This window comes from Cololabis saira, chromosome 6, assembly GCF_033807715.1.
Source record: "Cololabis saira isolate AMF1-May2022 chromosome 6, fColSai1.1, whole genome shotgun sequence".
NCBI lineage: Eukaryota > Metazoa > Chordata > Actinopteri > Beloniformes > Belonidae > Cololabis > Cololabis saira.
In genome coordinates, this window is record NC_084592.1 from 12,000,584 (window position 1) to 12,011,989 (window position 11,406).

At 48.2% G+C, this 11,406-nt stretch overlaps 1 protein-coding gene across 1 annotated transcript; it reads right to left on the reverse strand.

Moving 5' to 3' along the window:
• Positions 1 to 6,470: 6,470 nt before the first annotated feature.
• Positions 6,471 to 10,979, reverse strand: LOC133445541 (uncharacterized). Its single transcript, XM_061722864.1, has 6 exons — positions 10,780 to 10,979; positions 10,257 to 10,538; positions 8,915 to 8,944; positions 8,635 to 8,817; positions 8,203 to 8,394; positions 6,471 to 6,610 (listed from the first exon to the last, which is right to left on the reverse strand). Exons 1-6 carry the CDS (start codon positions 10,898 to 10,900, stop codon positions 6,471 to 6,473), a joined length of 948 nt encoding a protein of 315 aa, XP_061578848.1. The 5' UTR covers positions 10,901 to 10,979.
• Between the last annotated feature and the right edge of the window lie 427 nt (positions 10,980 to 11,406).

Sequence of the window (11,406 nt, forward strand, 5' to 3'; positions counted from 1 at the left end):
GATGGTCAGCTTATTTTCTGTGACTTCAGTTCAGATTTGAGTGGATATGTTTGATGAAAAACTGTGTGTTTTGTTTCAGTGGCGTTTCACTTTCGCACTTTGAACGCCACGGTCTCTGAACGTATGAGACACTGGTTTTGTCCCAGTGGGAAGACTGAACCAGGATGAATCTGTCCATTCCGGGTTGAACTTCCCTTTCCACCTGTTACGTTTCTCATCTCTGTAAGAGTCAAGCTAATTACTTACTAAGTAACTTACTATGTTTTATTTACATTAATAAGTTGTCAGGACTGCGTGTCGGGTTTCATCCGAGCCTGAGCGGGCAGAGCCAGCACCGCAGCTCTCTGGCCGCTGCAGCCGAGTCAATTTTCGATGCTTTTGCGAGCCCGAACAACAGTCCAGTCCAGCAGACACGACAGCCCACGCATCTACCATCCTTCAGCAGTAACGACGGAGCCCGCCGCCCGAGCGGCACCGACCTCCCCGGCCGCGGGGACGCGTCGGGATAAATTATCACGCCGCGCTCGCTCGCTCTGGGCGCAGACCCAAGTAATCGATCCCTGATCCTGGCGGATCTAAACGTACTCTGTGCAAAATGAAGGATTTTCTCTATAAATACACACCATTTCTCTTACTATTACACGTACAGCTAGCTGAGGGTCTTCTTCTCCTCATTTGGTCGGGAGTTGCTATGCAGTCCCGCGGCCCTCGCGGCCCACACGTACAAAACTGAATTTTTTTCGCGGCCCACTAGATGGCGCTCGCGGCCCAAGTGTGGGCCGCGGCCCTATGGTTAAGAATCACTGGCCTAGTATACACTGCAGTTTCGCATTCTTGCGGCGGAGAGCCATTGGAATGACCACGCCCTGCTGAGTGCATATTGCAAAGGTCTGAATGATTCCATTAAGGATCTTATTGTCCGTGATAGTCCAACGACCCTCAACGATCTCGTATCTCTGGCGCTCAAGGTCGACACCCGACTCCAGGAGCGCCATGCCCACAAATGCATGCCCCACCGCTCTGCTTCATTGTCCTGTGGCACGTCTTCTACGGCAAGTCCAAACCCCCATTCTCTCATGCGTCCCCCTACTACTTCCGGGCCTAGGGAGCTCATGGGGATTGACCGTTCGCGTCTCTCACAAGAAGAGAGAGAACAGAGAATGTCCAACCAGCTGTGTCTCTACTGTGGGGAGTCGGGACATTACATCCGAGCCTGTCCGACCCACCCAAAAGGGTCCCGCTCGCCAGTAGGGGCTATACTGGTGAGCATGGCAACTTCTCCTCAGCCCAAGCATAGTCCCAACCTTCTTTTCCCCGCTACTCTCTCCGTGGACCAAGAGACGCTGTCTGTTAGTGCCCTCATTGATTCCGGTGCGGACGAAAGTCTCATGGACATCTCCCTAGCTCGCCAGGCGGGCATCCCTTTAGTTCCCTTGAACTGCACTCTGTCCCCCCGGGGTATCAACGGGCACTCCTTGGGTACCATTTCTTATTCCACTGAGGCTCTCACGCTCACTCTTTCTGGTAACCACTCCGAGTCCATCCGTTTCTATTGTTCTTCACGCTCCCACTGCGCCCCTGGTGTTGGGTAGACCCTGGTTGGAGAGGCATGAACCGCACATCTCCTGGGCCTCTGGTCGGATCTTGGGTTGGAGCACTGCTTGCCATGCGTCCTGTCTGCGCTCCGTCTTGTCTCCTCCCGGTGGTCCAGGTTCCATGTCCTCTCCACCCGATCTCACTGGTGTTCCCCCTGCTTAGCAAAGATTAGGAAAATCCTCTCGCAGAGTGATGCAGAAAAAGTTCATGCGTTTGTATCTTCTAGACTAGATTACTGTAATGTGTTGTTAGCAGGATGTCCAAGTAATTTGCTGAATAGGCTCCAGCTGATCCAGAATGCAGCAGCACGAGTGCTGACAGGAATCAGCAGGAGAGACCACGTCTCTCCAGTGTTAGCGTCGCTCCATTGACTACCCGTAAAATTCAGAATCCAATTTAAAATTTTATTACTTGCGTATAAAGCCCAAAACGGCTTAGCTCCGCATTATTTGCAAGACCTGATAGTGCCTTATGTTCCTGTCAGAGCTCTCCGTTCTCAGAGTGCAGGTTTACTCGTAGTTCCTAGAGTATCCAAATGTAGATTTGGAGAGCGGGCGTTCTGCTATCAGGCACCATTACTATGGAACCAACTTCCAATCTGGGTTAAGGAGGCTGACACCACCTCCACCTTTAAAACTAAACTTAAAACATTTCTGTTTAGTAAAGCCTGTAGTTAGTGTTTAGTAGACCTCTGGCTGGTGTTGGTGGATCTCTAGGTAGTGTAAACTCTAGTGTGCCAAAGTCGTTCCTGTAGTTTCTTGTGCTGGCCCCCCCATTTCTCTCTTTTGTCCATGTTGCAGCATCCTTTGCCGGACACCGGAACCTGCAGTGTGGGAGTGAGGGGGGCAGGGTAACGGCCCCTTTTGGGCGGGGGAGAAGGTTCGTCCCTCAAGACTCCTCTCCCTGGCCCTGCCCCTTCTCAACCTTTCCCCGACCCTGCACCCCAACCTGGGACTTGATGATTGGGCCGGAGCTTCGGGAGCTGCATGCTGGCCTGCGGTCCCCACCCCTGGTCATCCCGTTGCTGCTTCCACCTGCCTGCTGTGCTGCTGCCGTCCCTGACCCACCAGTCTGGCCCTCGGCAGGAGGGTCCCCCCTTATGAGCCTGGTCCTGCTCAAGGTTTCTTCCCTCCAAAAGGGGAGTTTTTCCTTGCCACTGTTTGGCTTAAGGTTTTTCTCCCACTAGGGGAGTTTTTACCTGCCATTGTTTATGTAATAACTGCTCGGGGGTCATGTTCTGGGTATGGGTCTCCGGAAAGTGTCTAGACAACTTTTGTTGTATTAGACGCTATATAAATAAAATTGAATTGAATTGCATTGCGGTGGAGGGGTTTGTGTGCCCGAGTGAACCTAGGAGCTATGTTGTCGGGGGCACTTTCGCCCCTGGTAGGGACTCCCATGGCAAACAGGTCCTGGGTGACGGGCCAGACTAAGAGCGGTTCACAAGCCAAACATGGTGAAGAAAAAACAAAGGACCGTAACGTCGCCCGGATCAGCGTCACCGGGGCCCCGCCCTGGAGCCAGGCCTGGGGTTGGGGCTCGTAGGCGAGCGCCTGGTGGCCGGGTCTTTGCCCGTGGGACCCGGCCGGGCTCAGCCCGAAACGGCGACGTGGGCCTGCCTTCCTGTAGGCCCACCACCCGCAGGAAGGACCATGGCAGGCCGGTGCAATGTGGGCTGGGTAGCAGTCGTGGCGGGGTGCCTCGACGACCCAATCCCTGGACCAAAACCCTCACAGTGGGGACATGGAATGTCACCTCGCTGGGGGGGAAGGAGCCGGAGCTTGTGCGTGAGGTTGAGAGATACCGGCTAGAGATAGTCGGGCTCACCTCCACACATAGCTTGGGCTCTGGAACCCAGCTCCTTGAAGGGGGCTGGACCCTCCACTACTCTGGAGTTGCCCAGGGTGAGAGGCGGCGGGCTGGTGTGGGCTTGGTTATAGCCCCCCAGCTCAGCCGCCATGTGTTGGAGTTCACCCCGGTGAACGAGAGGGTCACCTCCTTGCGCCTTCGGGTCGGGCCCTGAGTACCTCAAGTCTCTGGATGTCGTAGGGCTGTCTTGGTTGACATGCCTCTGCGACATTGCATGGAGGAAGGGGACAGTACCGCTGGGGTGGCCAACCGGGGTGGTGGTCCCTCTGTTTAAAAAGGGGGGCCGGAGAGTGTGTTCCAACTACAGGGGGATCACACTTCTCAGCCTCCCGGGGAAAGTCTACGCCAGGGTACTGGAGAGGAGATTACGGCCGATAGTCGAACCTGGGATTCAGGAGGAACAATGTGGTTTTCGTCCCGGTCGTGGAACACTGGACCAGCTCTATACCCTCCGCAGGGTGCTCGAGGGTTCATGGGAATTTGCCCAACCAGTCTACATGTGCTTTGTGGATCTGGAGAAGGCATTTGACAGTGTCCCTCGTGCCATTCTGTGGGGGGTGCTGAGTGAGTATGGAGTCCGGGGCCCTCTACTAAGGGCTGTCCGGTCTCTGTATGATCGAAGCAGGAGTCTGGTTCGCATTGCCGGCAGTAAGTCAGACTTGTTCCCAGTGCATGTTGGACTCCGGCAGGGCTGCCCTTTGTCACCGGTCCTGTTCATAATTTTTATGGACAGGATTTCTAGGCGCAGCCAGGGACCGGAGGGGATCCGGTTTGGGAACCTCAGGATTTCATCTCTGCTTTTTGCAGATGATGTTGTCCTGTTGGCTTCATCAGACCGGGACCTCCAGCATGTGCTGGGGCAGTTTGCGGCCGAGTGCGACGCGGCAGGGATGAGAATCAGTACCTCCAAGACCGAGGCCATGGTTCTCGACCGGAAAAGGGTGGCATGCCTTCTCCGGGTGGGTGGAGAAGTCCTGCCTCAGGTGGAGGAGTTCAAGTATCTCGGGATCTTGTTCACGAGTGAGGGAACAATGGAGCGTGAGATTGACAGACGGATCGGTGCAGCGTCCGCAGTAATGCGGTCGATGTACTGGACCGTCGTGGTGAAGAGGGAGCTGAGTCGAAAGGCGAAGCTCTCGATTTACCGGTCAATCTACGCCCCTACCCTCACCTATGGTCATGAACTTTGGGTAGTGACCGAAAGGACAAGATCGCGGATACAAGCGGCCGAGATGAGTTTCCTCCGCAGGGTGGCTGGACGCTCCCTTAGAGATAGGGTGAGGAGTTCGGTCACCCGGGAGGAGCTCGGAGTCGAGCCGCTGCTCCTACACATTGAGAGGAGTCCGCTGAGGTGGCTTGGGCATCTGTACCGGATGCCTCCTGGACGCCTCCCTAGGGAGGTGTTCCAGGCATGTCCCACCGGGAGGAGACCCCGGGGAAGACCCAGGACACGCTGGAGAGACTATGTCTCTCGGCTCGCCTGGGAACGCCTCGGACTCCCCCCGGAAGAGCTGGAGGAAGTGTCTGGGGTGAGGGAAGTCTGGGCATCCCTGCTGAGGCTGCTGCCCCCGCGACCCCGTAACGGATAAAGCGGGAGAAGATGACTGATGATGACTGAATTGAATTGCTTACCATGACCTTGCCCTGGTGTTGAGTAAAGATAAAGCCTTATCCCTTCCCCCTCACAGGCCATATGATTGCGCCATCGACCTCCTCCCCGGGGGAACCCCATCCTAAAGGGACTCTACAACCTCTCCCTCCCGGAGAAGGAGGCGATGCACAACTATATTGCAGAGTCCCTGCTCTCAGGCATTATAAGACCATCGTCTTCTCCCCTTGCGGCAGGCTTCTTTTTTGTGGCTAAGAAGGATGGCGGACTGAGGCCATGTATTGACTTTCGAGGTCTTAATAACATCACGGTGAAAAATAAGTATCCACTTCCCCTTATCAGTTCCACTTTCGAGCCACTGACTCACGCCCGGATGTTCACCAAGCTTGATCTCCGCAACGCCTGTCACTTAGTCCGCATCATGGAGGGCGACGAATGGAAGACGGCTTTCAACACCCATCTCGGCCATTTTGAGTACCTGGTTATGCCTTTTGGTCTCTGCAACGCCCCGGTAGTCTTCCAAGCCCTCGTGAACGATGTTCTAAGAGACATGCTCAACATCTTTGTGGTGGTTTACCTGGATGACATTCTCATCTTCTCCAGGTCCTTGGAAGACCACCACCAGCATGTTCGTCTAGTTCTCCAGCGGCTGTTGGAGAACCGCCTGTTTGTCAAGGCCGAAAAGTGTGTTTTCCACACGGACTTTGTGACATACCTTGGCAACGTAGTCGAAGCTGGACAGATGCGTGCTGATCCAGCCACGGTCAGGGCAGTGGAGGAGTGGCCGCGTCCCACCGACCAGACTCACCTGAGACGCTTCCTGGGTTTCACCGGTTTTGTTCGGCGATTTATCAGGGGATTCAGTCAGATCGCTGCCCCTCTCAATGCTCTGACCTCCGTCTCACGCCCCTTTTCCTGGACACCCGAAGCCGAGGCAGCTTTCTCCAAGCTCAAGGGCCTGTTCTCTACGGCACCTGTGCTCATCCACCCAGATCCTGCGAGACAGTTCATTGTGGAAGTGGATGCTTCGGATTCAGGCATTGGAGCCGTCCTTTCCCAGCGGTCGGAGGAAGACCAAAGGATGCATCCTTGCGCCTATATCTCTAGGAGCTATGAGCGAGAGCTATGAGAGGAATTACGACGTGGGTTACAAGGAGTTGCTCGCGGTCCACGACGCGCTGAAGGAATGGAGACACTGGTTGGAGGGAGGGAAGCTGCCATTCGTCGTGTGGTCGGACCACAAAAATCTGACCTATATGCGGATGGCGAAGAGGCTGAACTCCAGACAGGCCCGTTGGGCCCTTTTCCTAAGCCGGTTTGATTTTACTCTCACTTACCGCCCGGGCTCCAAACATGTCAAGGCCGACGCGCTTTCCCGTCAGTTCTCTGTCAAACCCTACTGTCCAAGAGTTCTGACACCATCCTTCCGCATGCCCAGGTAGTAGGTGTTGTCACCTGGGCCATCGACTCCGTGGTGAGAGGCCTTACAGGCCCAGCCGGACCTGGGTAATGGTCCTCCGGACAGGCAGTTTGTTCCTGACACAGTCCGGCCTCAGGTGTTGGAGTGGGGTCACACTAGTCGCACTGTTGTGCCACGAGCCCCTCAGCCAGCACAGCTGTGGCGGCTCCACCATCATGATCAAGGGCTACCTTCATAAGCTGCTGAGACAACGCTCAGCGCTTAGACGTTGACTACTGTGGCAAGTACCTGCAGCAGAAAGTTTAGGCTCTGGTGTTTGTGAGATTTTGTAGATCTGCTATTTTTGGTCCCAACTGTTCTTTCCTTGTTTTCCAGGCTCCCTCCAGTCAATCCAGTGTCTCGCCGCTCCACCGTTCCGTCCACCTCCCCCGGATTGCGTTTACTCATTAAATTCTTCGTTTGAAACTTCAGTGTCTTTGCTTTTGGGGTCCCTGGCACATTTGGCTATTTCTATTCTCGAGTGAGCCTAAAGGGGAGACGTGCGGGGGTGGGAAGGCCTCCAAATAAAATTTTGCTTAGGGCCCAAATTTGGGCCCTGTGTGAAGGCCTCACTTTATTCACTCTATTTTACTTTGTCATGTGAATCATCTATTACCAGTATGACTACTTTTAAAGCTCTTTTGTATAACCATTTATTAATCAACTATGTGCTTGTAATATGATGCTGTGGTCCACACCCACACCTACTTCCTGATTGTACAAACTGTAATTCTACACCCGCTTTCTGTGTCTTTAATATCATGGTTTCCCAGTGTAGGATAGGTTTTTTTTTTTACTTTAACTCACTCCCCTGTCTTTCCAGATCCTGCCACCCTCATCAGCCAGATTGTCGAGTGTTTATGCCTCGCTTTCCAGCGTTTCCGATTCTGATCTGTTTTCTGCCTGCCTGTCTGCGACCCTGCCTGATTCCGGTTTTTGGATTTTTGCCTGCCCCTTCGGAGTAGTTTGCCTGATCTGCCCGTCTACCCGGTTTTGACCCCTGCCTGCCTTTGACCCGATTTAAAGCCTCTTGGACTCTGATTCTGCCTGGTGTTGTGCATTTGGGTTCTCTGTCCTTTTGAGCTGTGACAGTTAAATAAACTCTGCTGGGTAGAGACAGGTTGTAGTTCACAGCTAGTGTGCAATAAATAAGTAAGTTTCAGCTTCTTTTTTCAGATCACTGAGTGTTTTTCTCTCTAACAGGTGCTCTTCTTGTTTCATATATAGAAGAACATATGTTTGCAGGGGTTTTCTGTCTTTCTTGGGCCAGTTTGTAAAGTCCAATGATGTAAAACTGGTGACACACTTTTACATGTTACAAAATGCCAGTATTGAAGAGCCTACAACTGACGATCCAGAAGAAAGTTAACCCAAAGATAGTGTATTGTAGGAAGTCCAGATTTCTCTGTAAAACTTCTTTGTCTTCATGTAAATCAGATTCAGAATCTATTTCATTCACCAAGTTTGTTCAAACAAACAAGAATTTGACCTCTTTTTACACCACTTGAATATATAGTTATGTCATTATTGATCCAGATCTGAGGGCGCAGAAGTCATAAGCTAAATTCTGGTCAATCAACTTAAGTGCTAACATTAATTAGCATTTTTCTGGAAACACATTTTCCAGTCTCAATACAAACTAGCAACACTATTATTACAGTATACTGACCTAAAGCATCCTGTATTTGGCGGACAGCCTTCTTGTTTTCATCACAGTTCAGTAGTCCTGGTACAGTCTCGTGGAAGAGGACATTAACATCCAGGACAACATTCCTGAAGGTCTCAGACCACCTTTTCCCACCGGTTGAGTAGTCGACATCTCGGGTGTGATGCATCACAACCAGAATGATCTTTTTATCATCTGCTGACACCAGAAAAAAGAACATGAGATGAAACTGAGGCTTCAACCTTGTTTATTAAAATAGTATTTATTTGTGTTTCGTGTAACTGTTTAATGGTTCGTTACAAGACTACTACATGTGTCTATGTATTTATAAAATGGATCCATGTGTACATTAACATGGTGATTTCATGTAAAACATCAGTCCAACATGAAGTAATCTGTTGCGTACCAACAGATAAAACAGCTGGAACACAGTACCTGAAACCTTCCTCATGGCTGCTTCCACATCTGACCCAACACGAGAGCTGATTTGACAGAAGACAATGATGACATCACTCTCCTCTGGGCTTGTGAACTTCACATGTAGCCCATCTGTCATTTGTCTCAGTAGACCTTCATCTGCTCCAAATGTTTCTCCTGTAGTGACTTTATGGACCTTAACTGGTGGTACATGCAATAAAATATAAATCAGGACAAACATGTACAGATGAGAAATAATAACTGCAAACTGGATCTTCATATGAGCGAAGACACTCACCCACACCGCTGGACGTTTTCTTGTGCCTCCCTAATAAGACATAAAGCACTTTTAGATCATATTTAGATGCATGAAATTAACTGAAATGAACTTTCCTGAATAAAAAGGTTGAGGAATATAAAAGGAAATATTTGAGCATTTTCTCTAATGTTCACACTTAATTCACAGTTTCCCAAATTAGTACAGAATCAAATTCTGTCGTGGTCACAGCAGCTATCATCAAGTCCACAAAAGTGTTTAATGTTAATCATCAAGAAATGTTGGCCTTCATTTGAGATCACTTTTTGGTGCTCTTCTTGTTTCATGTATGGAAGAACACATGTTTGCAGGGTTTTTCTGTCTTTCTTGGGCCAGTTTGTAAAGTCCAATGATGTAAAACTGGTGACACACTTTTACATAAATGTTACAAAATGCCAGTATTGAAGAGCCTAAAACTGATGATCCAGAAGAAAGTTAACTCAAAGATAGTGTATTGTAGGAAATCCAGATTTCTCTGTAAAACCTCTTTGTCTTCATGTAAATCAGATTCAGAATTTACTTCATTCACCACGTTTGTTCAAACAAACAAAGAATTTGGACTCTTTTTCCAACACTTGAATATGTAGTTATACATATGTCATTACTGATCCAGATCTGAGGGTGCAAAGGCCATAAACTCAGCTCTCTTTGCATCTATTGACAATATTTTGTGCCATTCACAACATGACCTGTACAGACGTATAATGAGATAGCAGTAAACAGAAGGAGATGTCTGTACTAACAGTATTTTCATACACTTTCTGTATGTTTAAAGAGTTAAAATCTATTCAGTTAGTTGAAACTCAATCTAGAGAACCAATTTTATATAATAAAATGTCAGGCTTCCCGTAAATTATTAAAATGTTGGTCAAACGGCTTATGTGCCAACAATAATTTGTATTTATCTGGAAATGGATTTTCCAGTTTCAGTAAGAACTGCATCAACACATATAGTCTTTGACACTAACAAAAGATTAAACTCTATGTTTCCTAATAATTAATATATGGTGGTTCAAATAAATAATCTTCCTTTAAATGTTCCAATTTAAAAGTCCTATAACTTAAATTATAAAAGTTGTAGAAGGTGAGTGCCATGACATGTAAAACAAAGTTACTCTCTTTGTCGAACAAAACAACTTCATAAAATACAACTTTATTTTTGTTTTTCTTTGATCTGCATTTTTCTTTTTTTTCTGTGATAAATCTTATTTTAATATTCAAGAAATGAAATTGTTCTAAATGTATAAAAGATAAAACATTTTAACAGTTTATAAGTATAAAACACACAGTTAACACTAGAACTTGCATTAATCTGCATCCCTACCTTTGCTGCTGCTGTCAGAGACTGATTCTGACTGAGTCTCAGGTCGTCTCCAACCGAAGAGTTGTGGAATCCACTTTTTACTATACTGAGCTAAAGATTCCTGTATTTGGCGGATGGCCTTCCTGTTTTCATCACAGATCAGTAGTCCTGGTACAGTCTCGTGGAAGAGGACATCAACATCCAGGACAACATTCCTGAAGGTCTCAGACCACCTTCTCCCACCGGTTGAGTAGTCGACATCTCGGGTGTGATGCATCACAACCAGAATGATCTTTTTATCATCTGCTGACACCAGAAAAAAGAACATGAGAAGAAACTGAAGCTTCAACCTTGTTTATTAAAATAGTATTTATTCATGTTAATTGTAGCTGTTTAAAGATTCGTTACAAGACTACTACACATGTCTATGTATTTATAAAAATGCATCCATGTGTACATTAACATGGTGGTTTCATGTGAAAAATCAGTCCAACATGAAGTTATCTGTTGCGTACCAACAGATAAAACAGCTGGAACACAGTACCTGAAACCTTCCTCATGGCTGCTTCCACATCTGACCCAACACGAGAGCTGATTGGACAGAAGACAATGATGACATCACTCTCCTGTGGGCTTGTGAACTTCACATGTAGCCGAACTGTCATTTGTCTCAGCAGCTGCTTTTCTGCTCCAAATGTTTCTCCTGTAGTAACTTTATGGACCTTAACTGGTGGTACATGCAATAAAATATAAATCAGGACAAACATGTACAGATGAGAAATAATAACTGTAAACTGGATATTCATATGAGCAAAGACACTCTTGTGCCTCCCTAATAAGAAATAAAGCACTTTTAGTTCATATTTAGATGCATGAAATTAACTGATTTGCAACTTGAATTTCCTGAATAAAAGGTTGAGGAAAATAAAAGGAAATATTTGAGCATTTTCTCTATTGAACACCTTTGATTAATACTCTGAAGACTTCTGTCAAATGTAACAGTTTGCTGGTTTTTACATGTTTTTCCTATGCTGCAGCATCACAGATCTTAGGAGTGAAGTGCTATGGTGCTATTGTGACGTACACAAAATGTATGGTCACATTTTATGTAATTTTGTTCAATGTTTTATTTTGGGAGTGTCTTTTCCCTGAAAGGGAAGTTTTAATACCA

Bases quoted from the DNA above. Each gene is read 5' to 3' on its own strand.
- LOC133445541 (XM_061722864.1), bottom strand. From the start codon at position 10,900: ATGACAGTTCGGCTACATGTGAAGTTCACAAGCCCACAGGAGAGTGAT. The intron at 10,539-10,779 runs GTACTGTGTTCC...TGGTGTCAGCAG, and splicing joins AGCCATGAGGAAGGTTTCAG to ATGATAAAAAGATCATTCTG. The intron at 6,611-8,202 runs GTCAGTATACTG...GGACTGTGTCAG, and splicing joins CCAAATACAGGATGCTTTAG to GAACAAACTGCCTGTCCGGA.